The following is a 25723-nucleotide window of genomic DNA, read 5'->3' as shown; positions in this document are numbered from 1 at the left end:
ACTAGTGCCCATGAGAGCAAACATGAACTATAGCACTGCAGTCTGGAATGAGAGGCAGTTATCAGGGGCTGACATGTGGACCCTCAACCCAGACTACCTGAGTTCGAATCTGACTCTGAGCAGATTAATTAACCCCTCTGGCCTCAGTCTACTCACTTGAAAATAAGGATAATAAAAGTGCCTTCCTGACCCTAGCAAGAGGGCTCAGATGGTTAGAGCATCTTCCCGATGCACCAAGGTTATGGATTCAATCTCCGGTCGGGGCAATACAAGAAGCAACCAATAAATGCATAAGTAAGTGGAACAAATTGATGTTTCTCTCTTTACCTCTTTCTCTCCCTTCCTCCCTCCCTCACTCAAATTAATTTTTTAAAAAGTGCCTTCCTTATATGACTATTATGAATATTCAATGGTTCAGTTTATGTAAAATTATTAGAATAGTGACTGTTCCAAAATAGTTATAATCACTATTATTGATTATAAAATTGAACTTGTAAAACACTCCCTGACATCTAACACATGATGCTCCTTGACATATAATATCTTGATATTCAATTCACTTGACTTTCTTGTTTTCCAACAGATGCTGAAAACTCGACTGCAAACCCCACCAGATTATCACTGCAAAGCCCACTTATGAGAGAGTCGGTGAGTGTCAGATGTCAAAGCCAGCAATGAGCCCTGCTCGCGTGGCTCAATGGTTGAGCGTCGACCTATGAACTAGGTCACAGTTTGATTCCTGGTCAGGGCACCTGAGTTGTGGGACATGCAAGAGGCAGCCGATCAATGATTGTCTCTCATTGATGTTTCTATCTCTCTCTTCCCTCTCCCTTCTTCTCTGAAAACAATATATATTTTTAGTTATTACTTTTAATTAATTAATTGTTATTCAATATATATTTTAATTAATTTATTATTTAATTAATTTATTAATATTTAATTGATTTATTTATTATCTCCAAGAGTTTTCCAGTTGAATCAAGTCCATGTCATTGTCTTTTCTCTTGAGCCACCAAGGAAAGCAACGTAAAGGTCTCTGTCGCTGATGGACTGCCCCCAAGGAAGGACTGTCAACACACTCCCTGTGTGTTTTGTTGAGTGGAAGCAGCCTTCCAGGGAGAAGGGCAGGGCTTCTAGGTATCTCCAGATTCCTGCTGCTGAGACTCGGCACAACTCTGCCACTCGCGGCTGCACAAATATTTCCTCTAACGACAAAGTTTACCACCTTGTCCAGCCCAGGCTCCTCAGGGGGCAGCAGGGCCAAAACCGCCCATTTTTCAGAACCATCTATAATGGTAAGTTGAAAGATTTACCTCATTCACATGGCCAAAAATAGCTGGTAAGTAAGCCAAGCCATGAATGAATTCCTCTTTCTCTGTTTTGTGTGTTTTGCTTTACTTTCAAAGAAAAAAAAAAGTAGGACTTCAGTCTGAAGTTCAGGCAAGTACCTCAAGGCTTGTGCTTGGAGAGCCGGGAGCTGGGCAGTGGAAGCAGCGTGCTGTGCTGCTCCGGTTCATAGCAAAACCTCCAGAGGAGCGAGCGGCAGCTTGGGCCCAGCTCCGCCAAGACTGCAGGCTCTGGGGCCACAGCCGCCTCTGACAGCAATGCATGCGGCCACAGAAAGCCCAGTCCCGGTGGTAGGCAGGCCACTGCTTCATTAAAGCTTCCAATCCAGATGTGTTGCCAGTCAAAGCAGAAGCTTCACCCACACAGACAGCCTTGACCCAGGAACTGCTTTAACCTCCTTCCTCTGCTCACGCCCTAACTCAGCCGTGTCAGGTCCCAGTTACGTGGCCTCACCGAGTTCTCTCCTGCAGAGTGGCTTCTTTCATGTGGCAGTGCACTAAGCACCTCTGAGGGGATTTCAAAACTAGGTTTCTGTGCTGGGGAAAGTCCAAATTTGGGAAAAGTTCCTGGCTTTCCGAGGGAAGCCTTCTCCTCAGTACATTCTCTTCTCCCTGTGAGTCTTTGGAAGGTGGGGGCTCTTTCTCCTCTCAGGTGTCATGTGATCACTGACAACAGTACTACCACTGGACCATGAAACCTATATAATTTTATTAACCAGTCATCCCAAAAAATATAATTATTTAAAAATTTTTTATCTTTATTGTTAAAAGTATTACCACAGACATCCCCCCCCTTTCTCCCATTGACCCTTTCCACCCCTAATAAATTTAACTTAAAAAAAGAAGATGGATGGATATGAATGTGATAATTCAGAAAAGAACAAAAACGAAAGTAGTCTTGCACTCTTTTCATTTGACATTTTCTGAGTTCAGCTGGAATCAGTGTAGACACAAACGATGCACATGAGGGTAAAAGAAGTCAGGAGAAGAGGAAAAAAGGAGCAAAGAATAGAGTTAGACCCAACCAGGTCAATAATCACATTAAATATAAATCCCAATTAAAGGCAGAAATTGTTAGAGTGGATGAAAATGCAGAGTCAACTACATGCTGCCTGCCACAAACCCACTTTAAATACCAAGATACAAATAGGTTGAAAGTAACAGGATGAAAAAGATATATCATGCTATCTTAGTTCATTCAAACTGCTGTAACAAAAATTCCATAAATGGAATGATTTGTAAACAACAGAAATTTATTTCTCACAGTGCAGGAGGCTGGGAAGTCCAAGATCAAGATGCTGTAGAATCAGTTTCTCCTAAGGGCCCAATTCCTGGTTTGTAGACAGCGTCTTTGCACTGTGTCCTCATATGGTAAAAGAAATGAGCTGTTCTCTTTTATAAGGTCACTAACCTCAATTATGAGGGGGTCTACCCAAAGGCAATATATCCTAACCACCCAAAGGTCCATGTCCTGATACCACCATCATAGGAGTTAGGATTTCCACATATGAATTTAGGAGGCACACAATCATTCAGACCATAGCATATGCTAGCACTGATCAAAAGAAAAATGGCGAAGAATATTATCAAGGATAAGGCAGTTCATTTCATAATGATAAATGGTAAATTCAATAGGAGGACATAACAATTATAAATGTTTATGCAGCTAATAATAGAATTTCAAAATGCATGAAGCAAATCCTGATAGAACTTAAAGAAAAAATCAACAAATCTACAATTATAGTGGGAGATTTCAATATTCTTCTCTCAATAGTTAATAGAACAAATAGGTAGAAAAAAATCAGTTAGGATATAGATGACTTCGATAACACTATTAACCAACTTGACCTAAATTATATTTATAGAACAGTATGCAAAATAACAGAATACACGTTTTTTTCAAGTTCACTCAGAACTTAATCAAGATTGACCATGTTCTGTGCCATAATGCAAATCTCAATAAACTTAAAATAATTCAAATTATACAAAAAATATTCTCTAACCACAATGGAATTAGAAATCAATAGCATAAAATACTAGGAAATCCCCAAATATTTGAAAACTAAAGAACACATTTCTAAATAAAAAGAAATCCAAAGGAAAATTAGAAAGCGTTTTTTTGAACTGATGGAAATGAAGTCCCAAAATATAAAAATGGGAAGGGGGGGGGGGGGAAGAAACAGTACTTGGAAGGAAATATCTAGCACTAGATGCCTGCACTAGAAATAAAGAAAGGTCTCAAATGATTGACCTCAGCTTCCATTTCAAGAAATAAGGAGCAAATTAAACTCAAAGTGAGCAGAAGGAAGGAAATGATTAAAAATATGAACAGAACCCTAGCTCGTTTGGCTCAGGAGACAGAGTGTCAGCTTGAAGACTGAAGGGTCCCAGGTTTAATTCCAGTCAAGGGTACGTGCCTGGGTTGCAAGCTCAATCCCCAGTGTGGAGTATGCAGGAAGCAGCCAATCAATAATTCTCTCTCATAATTGATGTTTCCATCTCTCTCTTCTTTTCCTTTCCCCTCTGAAATCAATAAATATATATACTGAGTGGCCAGATTATTATGATCTCTGAATAAATAATAATCTGGCCACTCAGTGTATATCCTATATAATATTGTCCCCTCAACCTGGCCAGGCTGGCCGGATCCCACCCATGCACAAATTCATGCATATATATAATATATATATACTATATATATATATATATATATATATATATATGCATTCAGAGATCATAATAATCTGGCCACTCAGTGTATATATGAACAGAAATCAATGGATTATAAAACAGAAAAGCAATAGAAAAAATTAATGAAACCCAAAACTTATTTTTGAGATCAATAACATCGATATATTTAGCCAGACTAATCAGGTAAAAATAAAAGAAGGCAGTTACTATTCATCTATGTAGAAAATCCTATAGAATCTAAAAAAAATGTAGAATAAGTGAATTTAAGCAAAGTTGTAGGATACAAGGTCAATTAAAAAATAGGTCATATTTCTATAAACTAGTGATGAGAAAGTGGAATTTAACTTAAATAACATTTATAACAGCACAGAAAATAAAATACTTAGGAATAATAATATGTACACTATACACTGAAAACTATATAACATTACTGAAGTAAATTAAAGAAGACCCAAATATATAAAGAAATACACTATGTTCATGGTTGAAGTGATTCAGTATTGTCAAGATGCCAATTTCCCCTATATTGATCTACAGATCCAATGTAACCACAACCAGCAGCCTATCTGGCTTATCATACAACTAACGAGCTGATTATAAAATTCATATGGAAATGTGAAGGAAGAGCCAAAACAATTTTGAATAGAACATGATTTAAGGACCACCTGATTTCAAAACAGTGGAAGGAGTTGGGGAGGAGGGAGCACAGGAGCGTGAGAATACTTTTGAGTGATGGGTATGTTTACTTTCTTGATTTGATGACAATTTCACAGGTATATAAAACCAAACTCATCAAATTGTTGTCTTTATTTATGTGTGGTTTATTACATGGCAATTAACCTAAAAATAAAAACTTTACAATATCTCATTCAGTCCTCATGTCCAATTCTTGGAGGCAGTCATATTATCACCTCCATTTTACGTACATGGAAACTAAGACCTAAATCACAGATACAAGCCTAGGTCCTTCTCACTCCAGAGCCCAGGCCCTTAAGCTTGAGGCCATACAGAAAGAAATACTTTTCTACCTGCCTCTCATTCATTCAATAAGTATTGACAAGTACTGGCAAGCATTGATTTACAATGTGCCAGACTCATTGTAAGGGACACGGCAATGACAGGGAAGGTCTTCCCCAGAGCAATGTCCTTGCTTTACCCCTATTAAATCCCTGACTTCTCTCAAAAGAGAAGAAATAACTTGTGAGTTTCTGCCATGGGCAGGCTGCCTCACCTGCCTGTGCAATCTTCTTTAACCATCACAGCACTAGGAGATGGTATCATTTCCATATCACAGATACGGAAATACAGGCACTGGGAGGTGAAGGAACCTGCCAGGATCCCACAGCAAGAGAGCACAGAGCCAGGTTGCAAATGCAGACCTTCTTGCCCCTGAAGCCTGTGATCCTCCCATCACTCACTCCAAACTGCCTGGAATCCTGCTGTTGCTCCCGCTATCAGAGCCCAGCGAACCCTGTTTTCCTTGCGGACAAAATCACAACCAGGCGCCAAGTCCCCATGGATAAAAACAGCTGTTCACCAAAGGTTCTGTTTTGTGTTATTAATTCATTTAAAAGGAAATTTGGTTTCTAACCAGAACTAATGTCATATCCACACTCAAGAAAGGAGGAAAAAAAATGAGTCTGGAAGTTGGTTTCGTTGGATAAAACCTGCTGCTGGCCTATGTCTGCAGCCAGACTGACTCCTGCCCCAGCCCGCTCTCCCCACCTCCTCGCAGACTCCAACCTCCATCTCCATCATGAGTGGAGCTGGGGGAAGCCCTTTTCCACTTTGCTTCCATTGTCACAATAAATTGTCACAATGAATACAGCAATTACTAGGAAATGAGAAGCAAATAACAAATGCAAACCCAGAGCAATAACAGATGAGAGAGCTGCTCAGGCTTCCGGTGTCAACATCAGCACCTAATGATGAGCATTAGGCCAAGAGCTATTACCCCCCACACACACAGCATGCCGGGCCCAACTGGAGGACACCTACCACCTAATTCACGTGATTTTAACAGAGGGAAGCAGTATAGCACAGAAGTCAAGAGAATTTATTATTATTATTGTTACTATTCCTCCTCCCACTACATCCTAAATGTACTGAACAAACATCAGGCACTGCACTGGGTCACAAGCTACGGGGTGAACGGTACTGCCATGATCCTCATGTACTAGATGTTTATAATCTAGTGGTGAGACACACTTGACACAAGAATTATTCAAACTTTCCAGTGTCATATTTCAGCACCATGGTGAAAAGCTATTCATAGGAAGTCATGGGTAGTGAGGAGGGAGCGAATGGCAGGGCACCGATGCTACCCTGGAGCTAAACTGCTAATACCTTCTCTTGAGGGGAAAGGAGCCGGGGAGTCTCTGAGAGGTGAGAAGAGCAGGTGGGAAGGTACTGAGATGGGAGGGAAGCGGGAAGGCTGCAGAGAGCGGGAGTGTGATGAGCGCTGTGGCCCTGGAGGCCAGGAGGGCTGTTGCCGGCCACCCTGCAGGGCCTGGCCGATAGGTTTGTATCCTCAAAACAGTGGGGCGCCTCAGAGGGTGCTGGGCGACCGGAAGCTGTAAGACTCTGACTTTAGAAAGATGTCTCTGCTTTGGAGAGGAGGTTGGGGGCGGGACTGACCCTGGGGAGATGTAATTGAAGAGGTGGCAGTAACTTAGGCCAGGGGCAGTGCAGGGAAATGGGCTGAGAAAACTGCCCACATGTGTCCTGAGAGAGGGTTTTAATGATGTCAGCGAAATCGATCTCCCTGCTGGCAAAGCTCTTCCCTTCTCCCAGGCTCAGCGCTGAGATTCTAGGGAGCAGCGAAGACACACAGGGTTTGTCCAGAGTCCAACACTGACCTCGGCCTTCTGGAATGCCCGCTTCTTCAGAGAGGCAAACAGCATCCAGACAAAAGGCCAGAGGGTCAGGTTCCTGAACCCAGAGGCAGTGTTTTCCTGAACTAATGTATCATGCGGCCCAGGGGAAACTGTATACTTCTCCAGGAGTTTTCATCCTGCAGGCCAGCCCTTGGGCCAACTGGCAGATGCGGGTCACACTCTGGGGTCTCAAGCTCTGAGTGCCCCACAGCAACATGAATTCTATCTGGATAATGTCCCAAAGCATTTAGGTTCTGCCTTTTCCTTTAGTACCAGGTTTTCAAGGCCACAGTAAGGAGGAGGGCAAGGATGGCACCCCCCCACCCCCCTCTTGACTGCCTTCCACTAACATAGAGCACTCGGCCTGTGCCTTAACTCAGGTGGCAAATAGTGGTGACACTCTGGGCCCTCATCTCATGAGGTTCCCAGTCCAGGCCCACAGCTTTCCTCTAGGGAAGCGCAAACTTTCCTGGCACCTCCATCTCCCTCCACATTGCTGTCAGCTCTCAACCCTAGGATGTCCTTATGCCTTTAGCTCTGGGTCATCGTCTTCTCTTCTCCCATTTGCTGTCATCTCCAGGGACGGCTCTCAGCACCTCAACCTTCTCCCAGAAAGACCATCATCTACCAACACAGCACAGCCATCACCCCTTCAAGCACAGTCACCTACAAGACCCTGAACTTGGAACTCCTGCTCTCCCCATACCTCCCCTCCTCCCTCTCTGTCCCCTAATCCTAATCAAATCTTTGCTTTGCCCACTGCTTGACTTCTGATTCCTCAGCCGTTTTTGCGTCTTTCAGGCCATCAGGCCTCCCCTTCCCCCAGGTAAAACACTGCTGATCACCTGCTTGACTTCCAGGCTACTTCCCTGGGCCTCTCCTATCCCGGGGCCACTTTCTCTGCCTCCTTATTGACTCTGCTCTTCTTCCTGCTCCCCGAATGCACAGTCCACTGCTTTCACTCCAGTCTCCCCTGGTCTCGGCTCCACAGCAGCCTGATAACCAGTTTAGCACCAGGCCCTCCCCTCTCTGTTACTACAACTCTCACACTGGCTATTGTCTCCCTGTTTACAGTTGGTTCTGCCTCATTCCGGTGGTTAGGATGCCAATCTGTCATGTCACTCCCCTTCTGAAGTTCCTCAGTGGATCCCCAAGGCTAACAAAGTAAAGCTCTGCTTCCTGCCATACCTACTCCCCCCACTCTCCTTGATGCCATTGCAGGCCCCCAATACTTCTTGTCTCCTGTTTGTATCCATTCTGCCCCTCACTCTGGTTGGATTGTGCCAGTGTCCCTTTCTATGTGTCTGTGTCTCTCCGGCAGGTAGCACAGCAGAGAATGAGATGAGTGAAGGAGAGGTGAAGGTTGGTCTGACCCCAGGAACCCTGGCGGTGGGGATGGAGCAGTGCTGGCAGGGGCAGTGAGAAGATGGAAAAAAGCACAGGCCCTCAGAGCAGCTTCCCACTCACGGACTTTGGTACCCACTGCAGCTTGTTTACATAACACTCAGACCCGCTAGATACCCATCCGCGGGCCTCTGTGGCCCTGCATGCCCCCAGTGCCAGTGCCAGCTGGAAGAAATGACACACTGACTTCAGGCAAGCCCTGGGCATGCCAACACCCCGGGCAGCGATGCCCTTGAGGAATAGAGAACCAAGAGAATGGCAGGCTCAGCTTTTCTTCTTCCCAGACACCAGCACCAACAGTCATGTTTAGTTTTGCTCAATAGATCATCGGCTTTTTCAATGAGTTATTCATTCTGCCTGAAATGCCCTTTTCGGCTCCCATCCCGTTCCCACATCACCCACAAGATAAGATCGCTTGCACCCTCCAGGGCTCCATGCCGACGTCCTGACTCCAAGGCAGAGCAAGTCTCCCTTCAATGTCCGCAGGCCCTCCGCGCACCATGATGCACAACTTCGTTGGACCCCAGCCTCCCTGCCATCCAGGGGCCCAGCCTGCGTGTGAACTCAGGTCTGAAGGGTTCCAAGTTCAATGCTCTTTACATCAATGCTGCTGAAAGCGTCACCTGTTCTGGGCCACAGCTCCCACACAGGCACCCCTGAAGGTTCTGCTGAGCACGACCTTGTGTCCTAATACACAGAGCCCAGGCGAACTTGTGCTGCTGAGGACTGACAGCCAGAGGTTCCTGGGAACACTGCATGTGGGCACTGACCTCAACTCTTACATGCCCACTGTGAGGTAAAAACTATGATTTTCCCCCATCTCATACATGAGGAAATCGAAGCATACCGTAAAAGAATGAGCAGAGTGTGAGCTGGAAAGGGTGAGGCCGAGAGCAAACCCAGCTCCGTCAGATCGCGCCCTTCTCTTAAGCACACGGCGCAGCGTGAGTGGGCCCGCAGCGCGGCTTGGCCAGGACCCTGGGCTGAGCAGCGCACACGCCATGCTCCTTTTCAGCACATTCTAAGAACAGCAGTTCCCCCTTGATGCCGCTCCACATGGAAACTAATGACAAAACCAGTTCTGACATTTAAACTGGCTTCTGAGAAACTGTTGGACCTTCAGTTCCGTACTCTGGGAATTGGGCAAAATGACAGACAGATTTATTTGGTAGAGAATGCTGGTGGGAACAAAATGCCACCGTGAAAATGTACCTTCTCGCAAGGCGGCTGCCACCCAGACCCCTTGGAAAGCCGTCCTTTACCATAAGCCCTCGCCCTGGCCCTCGCTCGCCAGGAACCCGCCCGGCCCCTGCAACCCAATCCACCACCGCGGTGCTGGGGTTCCAGGCCGCAGCTATAAGTTAAACACAGCTGTGAGCTATTACACTGCAAGTTGTATCTGTGCTAGCATGCCAATCTTTGATAAAATGTTCACTTGTTAGAGTCACCAGGGAACAGGGCAGTTGCGGCTCCACATTTGCTAACTTCCATTTTCCCTGCTCCCTGCCAATCCTGAACTCACCGTCTGCCTGGCTTCCTCTAAGCCTGGGATGATGCTCTGCGGTCCCCCCTGCAGAAAGGAGCAGAAGCCACAGTTCTACTCAGTTCTCAACAGCACTTGGAAATTTGAATCTTCAAAGGCTGAGCTCACCAGGCGAAACCCTGGCTTTGGGGAAAGTGGTGACACCACAAAACAGGCACCCTGGTAAGAATGCTCCCTTAATTGGGACTCACCCCCTGGCAATGGGCCTCAGAGAGTGTTCTGCTGCAGCACTTCTCTCATCCAGTCCTCCAGCCACTCTCCACTCATTCAACAAGTATTTACTATCAGCCTGTTCCAGGCACCGGGATTACAACAGGGTCTCAGGCAGCAGATCTCCAGGGGGCAGAGCCCTCCTGGTCTGCCCTGCTGCTTCCAAAGGCCTCTGGGGAAGTGAAGAGGGAGGCCCGCCTGGATGTGTCAGTTGTAGGCTTGGAGGGGAGAAGATCAGAAGAGAAACTAAAGAATGGAATTGCAAAGAAGTGTTAAGCTTTAACAGTAGTCTGCTGGTTAATAGTAACATTGATAGTTATTTTTAAACTATTTTTATATATGATACAAAAATGTAATTATTTAATGTTGTTAGGAACCAAAACTGTCAGTGTAAAAAACACCATATAAAAATCAAGGGAAGTGCCCGGCAGGCATAGCTCAGTGGTTGAGCACTGACCTCTGAACCAGGTCACATTTCAATTCCCAGTCAGGGACAGGCCTGGGTTGTGGGCTCAATCCCGGGTGTGGGGCGTGCAAGAGGTAACCAATCAATGATTCCCTCTCAAGACTAATGTATCAATTTCTCTCTCCCTCTCCTTACCTCTCTCTGAAGTCGATAAAAATATATTTTAAATATCAAGGGAAGGAAGTTTACAACTCTGTAAGGTTAGGTTGGAAGTGGAAAGATCAACACTGTACTGGTCATGTTTCTACAAGATAATGTGGTATAAACACAGAGCCCTCCAATCTCAGATGCTTACAGCATCACTATTTCATGTTCAACCGTCTGTAGGATGACTGCAACTCAACTGGTTTCTGCTGGTTCCCCTGGGCTGTGCCAGCTGGGCTGGAATGCAGGCTTTGGATTTGGGATTCCGGCTAAACGAGCAATAGCTAACAGTACACCACGGAGAGTAGGAATTCCAAGAGGACTGGTGGAAGCATGCCATGCCTCTGACCACTTTAGCTCACCCTTTGCATTACTTGTGCCTAAGTCACAGGGCCAAGCCCCAAATCTACACAATAGGGACATATACTGTACACACCCACAGAGAAGTTATGACAAGGATGAGGAGGGAAGGAAGAATTGTGGAAAAATTACACCCCCTGCCCTAATTACAATCTCATGATCTTTCCTTTCAAGAAATAAGTATTTCCTAGCGCTTGTCCACCAAAAAGACCTAAAAGCAACAGCAACCTAATAGCAATGAATATCCTCTCACCCAGATTGAGGTTTCTAATATTGCTCCCCACTAAAGAAACCAGCACCCTGAGGAATGCCTGAATCTAGGTCTTCCGTGGGAAGTGTATAATATCACGTTGGAACACCTCATGGAGCAAGGAAGTTAACAAAAATGGAGGGATCATGTAGACATAGGAGGTGATGTGAAAGGGCTCCCATTGGTTAAAGACGGGACAACTCATGCATCAAAAAGCATAGTGACTGTCACTGATTGAAATGCAGATTCCCCACCCACTCCAACCCTATGGAATCAAGATCTCCAAGGGTGGGGTCTGCCATCTGTATTTTCACAGAGCTCCCCCACGGATTCTCGGGCGTGGCCAGGGTGGAGGCACCAGTCCAAGGTTCCTGATACTCTGGGAGTCCAGTCACTCACAGTGCCCATCTTGTCCTCAGATGCTGGCCTCTGCTTCCTAGAAAGTCTTGCCTACAACTTAACATTGCCTCCTATTCATGTTCTTCCAACTCTAAGGTGGTCCAGCCTCAAGGGGGGAAAAATCCCAGCTTTCAGTCTGTTAACAAAAATTAAAACAGTAAAAAAGCTGGACAGCTCCCAGGGCCTTGCTTTTAATCGTTGACAATGACAATGAGAAGCAAACCCTTCCATTTTTAGCTAACATCTCATAGATCCAAAACATTCAAGTTTGGGGTTTCTCCAGATACCTCAAAGCAATTCGTTCTTAATTCCCACTCTACACCAGAAACTTATGCAAAACAGGGCCGACTGGGTTCTGGAGCCTGACCCAGCGATTCAGATTCAGCGAGTCTGGGCACCATGTTTCAGAGGCTGCCCAGGTGACTGATGTGCAGCCACAATTAAGAACCACAATTGAGAACCAAATGTTTTGCTTTCAAGATTTAGCTTCAAGCTAAATCTTGAAAGCAAAACATCTCCACCTTAATGTCTTGTCACAACTTGAAATCAGATATGCCCTGGATAAGGTACTTTCCAAACTGCAGCCCTAGCCAGTTTGGCTTAGTGGGTAGAACGTCAGCTTGTGGATTGAAGGGTCCTGGGTTCAATTCCAGTCACGGGCACATGCCTGGGTTGTAGGCTCAATCCCCAGGGGAGAACGTGCAGAAGGCAGCCAATCAATGATTCTCTTTCATCAATGATATTTCTCTCTCTCTCTCTTCTCCCTTCCCCTCTGAAATCAATAAAAACATATTTACAAGCAAAACAACAAACTGCAGTGCCCTGGGGAAAAGTCTCCCCCTGGTTGTGCCTCTGAAGAGCTCCCGGCCCTTCCCTCCTGCAACCAGCCAGAACAGCGACCCCAGCCTCCCGCACACGCAGTCTCAGAGTTCAGGGCTCACAGCAGCCCTGTTAGCTAAAAATGCTCAGTGCTCAAGACAGAAAACAAAGATCCAAATGTCTAAGACACTCCAGACCAAAGCAAGCAGAAACAGCTCCAGCTGAGAACTAAGGTGACCATTAAACAACTATTCCCCCAAAGGCTCCAAGAAGTAGCGAGTTATCTCAATTATATATATATATTAATTAGAAAGAATAGATAACTCCATATTAGAAAGAAAAAAAAGAAAACAGAAGAAGACTGGAAGTCAGCCAATTCAAAAAAAACAAACATAGCTCAGCTCCCCAAACCTAATGAACACAATGCGTGCGCACACGCACACACATAATTAATAAAGATCATTGCCAGGTCTTCACATAAATGCTGATCGTAGATAACATGCAAGTTTCCTCCTAATCTATAATACGTTAGATACCAGTTCCCAGGAGGCCTGGGTCTGTGGTCTGACTTTGGATTAAAATGCTGTTTTTCTCTGTCTTTACAGCTACCAGACTGTAAGAAGGGCACGTTAAGAGTGTTCTGGGATTCACAGGAAGATACCTTTTGGTTGCAACAGACAACTTTTGACATATCTCTCCACCAATACTCCTCCTCTCTGAAATCTGCACCTCACTCACCAGGCTAGGTCCCCTCAGCTCAGCTGTGCTTCCAGGACTTGGCCCTGTACTCCTGACTTTGGTCATAGCACCCACACTAGACATGTGACTCAGCTGGGCTGGGCTGAGAGCTGCTGGTCTCAGTGTAGAAGATGCTTCAGGGGGGATCATGTAAACATGGGCCCTGTGGGGAGGCTGTGTTGGACCACATCAGCAGACAGGCGTAAAGGCAGAAGAGAGAAGCAGAGGGAAAAGCTGAGGCAAGAAGCAGAGTGGTCTGTGTCCTGGCTGGCTCTCCAGGCTGCCTAAACTCCATGCCCATTCTGTAAAATGCCCCTCCTATCCTTGTAGTAAAGTCCTCTTCTGCCTATCACAGCCACTTTGGCATGCATTTCTATTAGTTGTTAACAAAAAAAAGAACTTTCCTAAAATATCTATAAAGCCTCATTGTCAACTACTAAACATTTCCGGTAGTTTTTAAATAAACATTTTAAAGTCAACTTTTTTCTCTTTATTGACTATGCTGTTGCTACAAATGTACATTACAATTTAATGTAAACCGTGTTTTGCTGTAGCCACTGGTTTCAAAATCAGAAACAAAGCAACCACCAGAATTTGGGATCAACAAAACGGAAGCTCTCTGGAAAAACATTGCCCCACACCCTATCCTGATGGTGCCCCTTTCCCACAGAAGGAGCCTGGGAAAAGCCATTAGTGGGCCAAGACCTGACTCAGGCATGGAGGCTGTGGGCACCAATGCTGCAGCCTGGCCAGAGGGAGCCAGACATGATAGCATTCTCTGGAGAACCCAAACACCTGTCTCAAAGAATGAGCACCATCGAGAATGCAGTTTCTGGATGCTCTTCAATGGGGCTTAGACCATTCACATGCATTTGGATACTTCAAGAGAGAAAGGGAGAAACTGGGTCGCTCTAGCATGGCTGTTGGGATGGTAGGAAGGACAAGGTACAGACCTCCGGCTGGATGGCTTTAAACACAGGGATGTCCATTAGTGTGATCTGGCTCTGCAACAGAAGAGAATGGGCGTTAGGAAACATAAAGTAACTGTCGTGTTCCTTTGAATCTATACAGAGTAATAGCACTCTTAAAGGTTATAATTTCCCCCTTGAATAAAAATCAAGACAGAGTAGAAAACAGACAAATTTTTAAAATGCCTTTCCCATCCCTTCCCTCGTCATAAATCTTGATCCACACCCTTCTTTCCTGAATGTGAGACAAACGTCCAACTTCAGCATTGGTAAGAGTAGTTTGGAGGTTGGGACTGAGAGGAAAGGGAACATTTTTTGGTTTAGGTATTTTTGTATAATTTCAGTTTATTTTTTTCAAGCATGAATTACTTTTGTAATTGTAAAAAGTTGACAGTATTAAAAGTTAGAATGCTCAACAGAGACACTATTACTCTAAATTTAAATTTAAAAAACAACAACTATGGCTTGTAGAAATTTCTTCTGAAGTCTAAGCCTTCTCAAAATCATATGGTAGAGTGATATTTGAGATGCCTCCACAGGCCAGTGTGGACCACAAGCTGTTTATTCCACGGCCCACAGTATATGAGATAACTACAGAATTTAAGGGCAAGCATTGGGAAACTTTTATAGTAATTTGCCTCGATGCTCTTATTATATTTTTAAGTATTAGTCTTCTGGAGCTTGGGAATGAAAAAAATTGGTCCTTCACCACAATTAGCTTGAGAAGCACTAATGCTGTCAGCAAAGAAAACAGTCTGGTTAAAAGACTGTTCTCACTGAGCAACAGGAAGGGAGGCATCGCTGCTGACCATGCTGCAGGCCAAGGCACGGCTGAGCTGGCTGCACTGACCTACCCATCTCCCTGAGTCACATGGGCTGCCAGGTGTCAGCCAACAGATGCCTCTATGACAGCCCAGGGAGAGGAGAGCTGGCGGCCTTTGGATGCCTCCTAATGCAAGAGGACACCTGTCCACCAAACACAGGTCATCTGGGAGGACGTGATGCTGAGGAATAAACATGGGCTCAGGGCTCAGCGGGGCTTGGGAATGTGTCTGGATGCCACTGCTTAACAGCAATGTTCTATTTGACACCTGACAATTCTCCCAGTCTCAGATGCTACATCTAGAAAACAGGAACAATAATCCCTATCTACATATCTTTGTGAAATTTTAAGACAAAAGATGCAGAATGCCTGGCACTTGACAGGTACTCTATATATATATGAGGGGTGGGTAGAGAGAGGATATGGATATGGATGTGGGTGTGGGTGTGGGTGTGGGTATATATATAGAGTGTGTGTGTGTGTGTGTGTGTGTGTGTGTGTGTGTATATATATATATATATATATATATATATATATATATATATATATATATATTTTACACACAGAGACAACATTTCTGAGCAGGAGAGAGAAATAAGCAGGTAGCTTTGATGGAGAGCCTCTTTGTCCCCTAAAAGGCTAGTGCCCTCCATGTGCACAGAAACACTGTCACTGATGGAAGCATGGCAGATGGATGGGAATGAAGCACTTGGGAATCACCCTCCTCCCCCTCTCGGTCTACCACCAGGGGCAAGGAGGCATGGACCCCAGCACGCGTGGATCTGGCCTTCATAATCTGGGTGTCCAGTGACTACAGGGGCCTATAGGCCTGTGTGTCTGGCCCAGGCAGTGCAAACAGACTGGCATCTCTCCTGCCAGACCCACGGAGATTGTTGGCCCAATGTTCCTGCCATTGGATTAATTCTGCCATCCCAGGAACAGAAAGGCCTTGTGAAACCAGATTGGAGCTGAGAGCTCAGAGGACCTTGGAAATCTCCCCCGCAGTTCAAGTTAACTCCCTCTCCGGGACAAACGGCAGGATGTTTGCGATGTCATTTAGAAAAAGAACCAGAAGTCTGCTAATGTGAAAATGAGAACACTTCCTCTGCATCTTGCCATCAGTTCTAGGGTTTGCTACTGAGTTTCCATATGATTTATTAGAAGAATGACTTTACGTTTCATATATTTTTTTTGGATGGTCCAACTTTTGAATATTCTGATTCCTGCTCTGGTTGTAAATCAGAAAATGTGTCCAAGTGTTTTATTCTAAACAAACCAGGTCAACAGAGATCACCAGACTTAGAATAGACTGTCTGGTCCCAAAGACACAATCTGAGGGTTTTCAGGAGAATCTCTCCCATTTTTATCCTCTCAACTCCAGCCAAAAAAGATGCAGTGTCCAGAGCAAGAGTATATTGGTACATAGGTAAAGTCACCCAATTATGTATTTTATGTCATTTTACTCCAAGGACAACACCTGTGAAAAAGATTGCTGGTGAGCAGCCCTTTCCCGGAAGTTTAAGCACCTCAAGGAAGGCAGTTTTACAGAAAAGGGAGGGAGTGAGTTAAGGGTCGAAGCTCTCCGCCTTGCATATGGCTTCCTGGAGAGAAAGGGCATCTCCGCCAAAGAAACACAAGACAATGAGACTCAGTTCCAAGCAGCAAACCCGAGGAAGTGAGGACACTCTATCCTGGACCGATGAGAACACTCCTGAACAGGCATCCTAATGGCTTCTCCTTATTTTGGGGAATAAAACCTCAACACAGGATGTCCAATTAAGCTAGTCACTTGGCAATGCCTTCTTTAATCCTAACCCCTTCTCCCATCTCCTCCTTCCTCCTAAAAATCCAGCCTTTTAGGGAAGTGGCCAATCTCCAAGTATCTCAAAACATTTCAGTAGATATGAATCCTTTATAATGTGGCCCTAAAGAAAAAGATGTTATGTGGATAAATGAAAGCTACCTAGCCAAAAAGAAAAGAAAAACAGGTTTTGCATATGTTAAATATAGTGTTTCTCCCCTCCAACAGTGGCTGACTGAATCCTCTCTTCCCAACTGGACCCCTAGTTTAAGATGCTCCACCCCCAAATAAAGGAACCCAAGAAAAGCCCTTGGCAATCAGTGGTCTGTTCATAGAAGATCTCTTTAATGTGCAGTTAGATTGCTCTCCCGTGCCTAAGTAGGAGGGCTCACAGAACAAAAAGTAACCTGCTCCAAAGACACATTCCGGCTCCGCCTCCCAGAGCCCCAGGAAGCACACATCTGGCAGTGTTAGAACTGGAGTCAAGGAAATGCAAATTAAACAGGAAGATGCCATTTGTCATCCACCAGTGCCCTCGGGACTGATGGACTATGAACTACTCTGTTTGTTCTTTCTGGAAAGTAATCTGGCAGAAACTCATGAAAGATGTTTTTAACCTTTTTTAAAATGTCAAGCTTACAAAAAAGTTGCCAGAATAATATGAACTCTATAACCTTTCACCTAGCTTAACTAATTATTAACATTTTGCCTCATTTGCTTCATCTCTATGTGTGTAATTACACATGAACATTTTTCTGAACAATTTGGGAATAAAATGCAAATACTATGACTTTTCACCCCTAAACCCTTCAGTGTGTTGTTTCCCAAGAACAAGATGACCCTCTTACATGTTAAACTTGCTACATTCAGGAAATTTATCATTAGTACAACATTATCTAATATACAGTCCACATTCAAAATTCGCTCTTTATCTCAATACTGTTTCTGTTTGTTATAGGAATTTTTCTTGGTCCAGGATCATTCACTGCATTTAGATATTATCTCCTAAAAGGAGAAATAAGCATGCTGTTGACATGAATCCCTATACCTATAGGGAAAAAAAGCACTAGTATATAAGGAAACTTTATATAGAGACCTACATTAAGGTACAGATATAAATATAGATGTTTATTGCACCATTATTTTTAGTAGCAAAAATATGGAAACAGTCTAAAAGACCACCAAAAGGGACTTGTTGGGGAGAAAAAAAACATGGTATATTCAAACTCCAGAATATCATGTAGCTATTAAAAATAGAGAATTGGATCCATACATATTGACCTAGAAGGATGCCTATGACCAACTGATGATAAAGACAAGTCCCAGCAATGCTTTTTGCTATGCTTTCATCCACTGGGGAGCAAAAGGACTGAGACCTACTACCTAGAGAGTGTCCCCAGTAAAAAATGAAGACGTTTTAAATAATTTTAAACCCCCCCCCCTTTTTTTTTTAAATAAAGTAACACACATTTACAGAAAACCACATTAAACAAAAGCATGGTTTTATGACTTATTATAGATGAACAACCTGTAATCACCACTCAGGTCAAGAAATAGCCACCCCAATCAATAGATGAATGTACAAAAAAAGTGATATATACACACGATGGAATCTTATTCAGCCTTAGAAATAAAGGAAATTCTGGCACCTGCCACAAGATGGAAGAACCTCAAGGACATTATTCTAAGTGAAATAAGCCAGTCACAAAAAGACAAGTATTATGTATTCCACTTATATGAGGCCCCCAGAGTCATCAAATTTATAGAGACAGAAAGTAGAACGGTGTTGGGGGTAGCAGAGCATGGAGAGTTTTTTAATGGGTATAGAGTTCTTCTGCAAGACGAGTAATGAGTACAGTTCTAGAGACTGGCTGCACAGTAATGTGAATGTACTTAACAATACTGACATATACACTTAAAAATAGTTACAATGGTAAATTTTACGTTACACATAGTTCAACACAATTTTTTAAAAAGTCACCTCAGAGCTCCTCCATGTGCCTTGTCTCAATTACAAGTCCCTCCCTACTGTCAAAAGCAACCACTATCTGGCATCTCTCCTGCCAGAGCCACAGAGAATGTTGGCCAAGCACTCCTGACATTTAGATTAATTCTGCCATCCCAGGGAACAGAAAGGTCTTGTGAAAACAGATTTGAGCTGAGAGCTCAGAGGGCCTTGGAAATGTCTTCCACAGATCAAGTTAACTCTATCAGGGAGAACTGGCAGGATTTTTTAAAAATAATTTTATCACTCAAGTATGTATATACCAAGGCATCATGGTGTCTTTTTAAAGCTTTGATACATTTTTAATATATTTTTAGTGATTTTTAGAGAGATAAGAAGGGAGAGGGACAGAGAGATAGAAATATCAATGAGAGAGGAGCATCACTGATCAGTTGCCTCTTGCACAGTCCCTAATGGGGATCGAGCCCACAACCCAGGCATGTGCCCTGACCTGGAATCAAACCAGTCACTTCTTGGTTTCTGGATCAAGGTTCAACCACTGAGCAACACTGGCAAGCTGATGCATATTTTTAAGTTCCTTTTTAATCTATAGTTATTTTCTCTACCTCTTTGTTCCATACAATATATCTGTTGAAGAATCCAGGCCATTTGACCTACACAGTTCCCCACTCACACAGTGCAGGCCAACATATTCCTCTGTCTTTGGAATTTCCTGCAAGTGGCAGCACGAACTAGAGACTTGATCACACACAGGTTGGATGCCATGGCTGGAAGTGGTGCTGTGTGGTTTTATCAGTAGGCACATAATTACTCTCTTTTTGTGATGCTAGTGGCTGTTGATGTTCAATACTTAGATCTATTAATTCACTGGGGTCATACAATGATGATATTCTAATTCTATCATTTCTCCCCTTTTATTTACTGAAATAATTTAATACAAAGAAATTTTCTCTCATCTACTATTTGATTACCCAGTACAATTCAAAAGTAAAAGGCAGGACAAAGATTGGGCATGGCCTGAGTGGCTCAGTGGTTGAGCTTCGACCTATGAACCAGGAGGTCAGTTCGATTCCCAGTCAAGGCATATGCCTGGGTTGTGGGAAGATCCCCAGTTTTGGGGCATGCAGGAGGCAGCCAATCAATGATTCTCTCTCATCACTGATGTTTCTCTCTCTCTCTTTCCCTCTCCCTTCCTCTCTAAAATCAATTTTAAAATATTTTTTAAAAGTCTGTGTTTTATCCTTATATCAATATTTCTCAGTTTCTAAGATAATAAATTGGCTGCCTACAATCATCCAAAGATGATCTGTTGCTTGATGGGTTTCAATCAATTGCAATTATTATCCTATTGAAGCTCAAATTGTCCCATCATTGGACAGTGGGAGTTTCTCCTAGCTGGCTCCTGAGTCCTTCCGACATTACCCTAGTAGTGGCTGATAGCTTCCTCACTGGTATTGGAAAGATATACCAGGCTTATCTTGAACATTTCCTGTCCCAGGCTTGGAATCTGCCAGTTATCCAGGAAGCCCTGGAGTCTCTCAGTGATAATATTTCAATACCACAATCTAGAATTCATAGTGATATTTCAAATTCAAATTCAGAACACTTTTTCCCCTTAACTTACTTCTTCTGTACTACTTCCTTTTTTCCATATCTTCTGTATCTCTTTTCTCCCAAGGACACAGGATATGTAGGTTTACTGTATCCCATAATTACCCATTTACTTTATCCTATATTATACACACAATGGTCTCAGGAAAACAACACTTATGGTACCACTATTGGTATAATTACTGAGAACAGTTATTAAATTTTGTATGTGTTCTCTCCATTCTCCTCCATTTTATAGTTTATATTAAAATGGTCACACTATGAACATTACGTGGGCATACAGCCATTTATACTAAACCCTCTCCCTCTTAATCCTCTTTTAGAATTAATACTACTGTAAGTATTTAGTACTGCTCTCCACCAATCTTTAAAGCAATCTTTTTTTTTTTTAATCATCTTCATTGTTTGAGGCTTGTTCTCTAGTAGATTCCTCAGGAAGGGCTCACGAGAACAACATTCATGTTCATAATAGTTTATCGGTGTCCTTTATTTATTTATTTTTTTAAGAATAGTGTATTGATTTTTTTTTTTTTTTTTGAGAGGGAGAGAGAGAAACATCAATGTGAGAGTGTAACAGATTGGCTGCTTCCTGCACACCCCTTACCAAGAATTGAGCCATCAACAGGGGCATATGCCCTGACTAGGCATTGAACTGGCAACCTCCTGGTGCATAGGAAAATGCCCAATCAATCAGCCACATTGGCCTGGGCTATCAGTGTCCTTTATACTTGAAGGTTTTGCTGGATATAAAATCTTTGGCTCATATTTTTTTATTTCCTTGATTTATTTGTTATTCTATTTTCTTTTGGCAAAAAAGTGTTTCTGTCAAAAAGACTGATGGTAATCTAATCTTATTTTTCTTCTAAGCCATTTGCTGCTTTGTCTAGATGCCCAAAGGATTTTATTTTCCTTTAATATCCAGCTGTTTACCAAGAACATGTCTATGGTATTGACCATTCTGGGTTAACATTGTCAGCTTCATTATGCTCCTTCAATATGTAATTTTGAATCTTTTTATTTTGTGAAAGTTTTCTGACATTATAGTTTAAGTGTCTGTTCAGTTCTGTTGCATTTTTATTCTCCCCTTTCAGGGATTTCTATTATCTATATGTTGGATCTTCTTTGCCTATCATAAATGTTAGTCACTTTTTCTCATTATTATCTCTTTCTTCATTTATTTTTATCTTAAAATTTCTCTTGCCTTAAGGCATTCTCTTGGGTTTACCTATTCTTGTGTTTCTTCTATTTCAATTTTCATCTCCAAAATCATTTTTTAATTTTCACTTCTTTCCTAAGTTCTGTCACCTCATTCATGAAGTTTTTCTATTTCAGATTTATATTGTTTAAGGCTTACTGCATGGTCTTAAGGTCGCTTAGCTCCTTTGAAAATAGAGAATTATAGTTTTCATCTGCTTTGTTGCACTTCTTTCTGGCATTATTTCATTATCTATAAGAACTCTCTCCTTACTCTTTTTTTTTCTTATAATAACTGAAAGATTTGACAGCCATCATTTCCTGATGCTTATTTTTATGTACAATTAGTTTTCCTGAACTTTTAAGAAGGAGACATGGTTCAGGTTAGCCTTCTAATTTCACATAGCTCTCCTTTTAGTTGCTTTCATGTAGTGTTCAAAAAAATGTTGGTTTTTGAGATTTCACACACACACACACACACACACACACACCTTTATTTATTTATTTTATTTCTTTTCCCTTAACCATAACTTCCCCTATCCTGATTATTTTGACTCTGCTCCCATACTAAATTTCTCTTTGGCAGTGAGAAGTAAGCCCTGGAAGTAAGCCTTACTGGGTTGGTTTCAATAGATTATAGGGTCCAGTCCACAGATCTCTTCCATCCATCCATTATTTGAGTGCACAAAATCCTTCTCAATTTCAGTTGCTGTCCTCACATTAACCTGCCAAAATTTCCAGTGGATTTCTATTGAAAATGTTGGGGTTCTCCTCTTCTCAAGCCTGCCAAATGCCCCAATGTTTACTTCTGCTTTCTCCTGCTCAGATGTTGATACTCTGCAGGTCTTGGTGATGGTATATCCCCAGCCATTTGTGTTTTGGGATTGATAGAGATAATTTGTCACCTATGTTTATTATAAATATTGTTAATGGGTTTCCGAGTTTGCTATGTGGGGATTTAGAAAGAATTAAAAATTATGTTATTGTTATCACCATCTTCCAAAATCACTTAAGTGATTTTAATGGACTTTTGCATCTTGTTCTTTTCTTTCTTTCATACTAGACAGAAAACTAAAATACCGGGTGGTCTGGTTCAATTCCAACACCTGGCAACTCCAATGCTTCCCCAGAGACCAAAAACTCCAGGGGACCTGGCTTCACATCTAAGCTAAGAACACACTGGCTCTGGCAGGGGCAGCAAAGCTTTAGAACTGCACCCTCAGAGCATCCACCACCCTCCCTCAGCCTCCCAGCCTCAGGAAATTAACCAGGGGAAGGCCCAGCAACACTCTAGGGCTGAAACTAGAAAATCAGGCCCGAATCTCACTAAGGAGTTCTGCTGGGCAATGTTATTCTAGGTGTAGCCTAATTCTTTGCCATTCCTCACAGTGAACAACAATAAATGGATTTTAAATCTCATTATTGCTTCATTCCTTTCATGTAGCTAAAAAATTCAAAAGGGAGAGATTTGAAGATGGTGGTGTAGGTAAACAACTATACTTGCTGCCTCCCACAACCACATCAAATTACAACTAAAATGTAGGACCACCATCATCCAGAATCGCTGGAAGGCTGGCTGAATGGAAGTCCTATAACTAGAGAAGTAAAGAAGAAAGCACACTGAGACTGATAGGAGGCACGGAGGTGCAGAACGGACTGGTCCACATGTGCCACTTTTCAAAAAGGAGATCATCTCTGTGGAGGCCGCTGGGAGGAGCAAGGGGTCCCAGCCCCACACCCTTTCCCAGGATCCCAGAACTGGAAAAAGAAGTCCCTATGGGCAGTAAGAACTACAGAACTATGGGCTGTAAAAACCAATGTGGATTGGGGCTCAGTGATGCAGAGGCTGCTGGAGACCCAGCTGTTCCTCTTAAAAGGCCAGCACCATGAATTGAACTTACAAGGTCCTGCTTCCTCTGAGCTCCAGCCCCAGGGTGAAGCTCTGGGGAACACATACACATAAAAGGAAGAACTGGATTGTCTGGCATCAATGTAGGAACTCAGGGGTGGTTTTCTCCCAGACGGAGGTCCCCACAGGGATCATTGTTCACAGGGCTGACTGGCAGCCATTTTGGTTTGCTCTGCCCTGGTGATTCCCTAAGACCCTGCCTCATACAATTTATAACCCCACCAAGCTATGTGCAACAGTTTTTGCATATAAATGGCCTGTCCTTAATCAGGCTAAAATCTCTCAAACAAGCTGCAGCTGGGTCAGGAAGCCCTAAACCTATCAATAAAAGGCCCAAGACCTGGCACCAGCATCAGCCTGCCTTGCTTCATATCTGGGCCTCATCTGGGCACTTCCAAACCCGATATAAACAGGAGGAATCTGCAGATTTCTCTGTAACTCTTGCTGGGTGGCGCCAGGCAGTAATTGATTTTGCACCTCCCTGGAGACCCAAGAGCCAGTGTACCCAGTGGTCAGTGTCAGACCATACTAGATTATAACTCTACACATTCATAAGTGACACATTCAAGGGGCAAACTCATGAGCACCAAAGCTCCACTGAAGCAAATCCTGCTCCATAGGGGTGTCTCCTGCATAGCAGTTCTCCCATTATAGTTGCAGCTGGTCCTCACAGCCAAATGACCTGGAGGTCAATTCCTCCCAGGGACACCAATAGCAATCAAGTCTCAACTACAACAAGACTGTGCTCACAGCCCACAAAGGGGTGCATCTAGAGCTCCCAGCTCAGGTGTGGGGAGGCTGAACCGCTGGGCTCTATAGGACATCTACTACACAAGGCCATTCTATCAACTCAAGGAGACATAGCAGTTCTACTCTACATAGAAACAAACACAGGGAAGCAGCCAAAATGCAGAGTCAAAGAAACATAAGACAAATGAAAGAAATGGAAAAAAGCAAACTACTGGATATAGAATTCAAAACCACAGTTACAAAGTTACTTAAGAATCTTCTATAAACCTCCCAAAAAATGGAAAAGAATCAGTCAGAAATTAAGCATACACTGACTGAAATAAAGAATAATATACAGGGATTCAACAGTAGAGTATAGGATTCTGAGAATCAAATCAACAATTTGAAATAAGAGGAAGCAAAAAACACCCAACTAGAAGAACAAAAAGAAAAAAGAATCCAGAAATATGAAAATAGTGTAAGGAGCCTCTGGGACAACTTCAAGTATACCAACATTTGCATTATGGGGATGCCAAAAAGAAGAGAGAGAGCAAGATATTAAAAACTTATTTGAAGAATGACAGAAAATTTCCTCTCCCTAGTGAAAGAAATAGACTTACAAGTCCAGGAAGCACAGAGAAAACCTATACAAGAGGAACCCAAAGAGGCCCACACTGAGAACATCATAATTAAAATGCCAAGGGCTAAAGACAAAGAGAGACTCTTAAAAGCAGCAAGAGAAAGGCAGTTAGTTACCTACAAGGGAGCACCCAGAAGACTGTCAGCTGATTTCTCAATAGAAACTGTGCAGGCCAGAAGGGAGTGACAAGAAATATTGAAAGTGATGAATAGTAAGGACCTACAACCAAGATTACCCAGCAGAGCTCTTATTTAGAAGATTTAGAGTTTAAAAAAAAAAGAAAGAAAGCTAAAGGAGTACATCACCACCAAACCAGTATTATATGAAATGTTGAAGGGTATCTATATCTATATCTATATCTGTATCTATATCTATATCTATCTATAACTATATCTAAAAGCCTAAGTGGCTGTTGCAATTGAACAACCAAAATGACAAATCAGCTCAACACAGGAGCTGCCGCCTGGTCGTCAGCACACTTACACAGCCAACCTCCCATGGCTCCTCCTTCCCCCCAGCTGGCTGGCCTCCCGCGGTCCTTCCCCCCTGCTGGCCGGCTCAGATAGGCCCAAATTGGGGGGCCAGCTGGCCAACCCCCCAATAGGCCTCGACTGCCAGCCAGGCCAAGGGACCCCTCCCATGCACGAATCTGTGCACCAGGCCTCTAGTTATTGAATGAAAAGAAGAGATAAAAATATGAACAATAAAATGACAACGAATACATATCTAACAACAATCGAATTTAAAAATCAAAGTAAACGAGCAAGAAATCAAAGAACAAAATAAACTAGTGAATTAAACAGAATCAGAGACAGATTGATGAATCTGAAAGGGAA

The 25723-nt window shown here is 43.1% G+C and overlaps 1 protein-coding gene across 14 annotated transcripts in view; it reads right to left on the bottom strand.

Annotated features, from left to right (window-relative positions):
- The window catches only part of RALGPS1 (Ral GEF with PH domain and SH3 binding motif 1), a 238220-nt gene that overhangs the window by 150838 nt on the left and 61659 nt on the right, over positions 1-25723 (bottom strand). For 13 of the 14 annotated variants that reach the window (XR_006739872.1, XR_006739873.1, XM_045572036.1 and 10 more), the window contains one exon: positions 14200-14250. The exons of the other annotated variant lie outside the window; for it this stretch is intronic. Coding sequence is in view for 11 of the 13 variants with exons in the window: in XM_045572036.1 (XP_045427992.1) it covers positions 14200-14250 (51 nt within the window). In the remaining 2 variants the exon portion in view is untranslated. The remainder of the gene's footprint in view (positions 1-14199; positions 14251-25723) is intronic. 14 annotated transcript variants of the gene reach the window in all.

The sequence above is a fragment of the Pipistrellus kuhlii genome, unplaced genomic scaffold (assembly GCF_014108245.1).
Source record: "Pipistrellus kuhlii isolate mPipKuh1 unplaced genomic scaffold, mPipKuh1.p scaffold_m20_p_43, whole genome shotgun sequence".
Classification (NCBI taxonomy): Eukaryota; Metazoa; Chordata; class Mammalia; order Chiroptera; family Vespertilionidae; genus Pipistrellus; species Pipistrellus kuhlii.
This window is presented reverse-complemented; position numbering and strand designations above follow the sequence as displayed.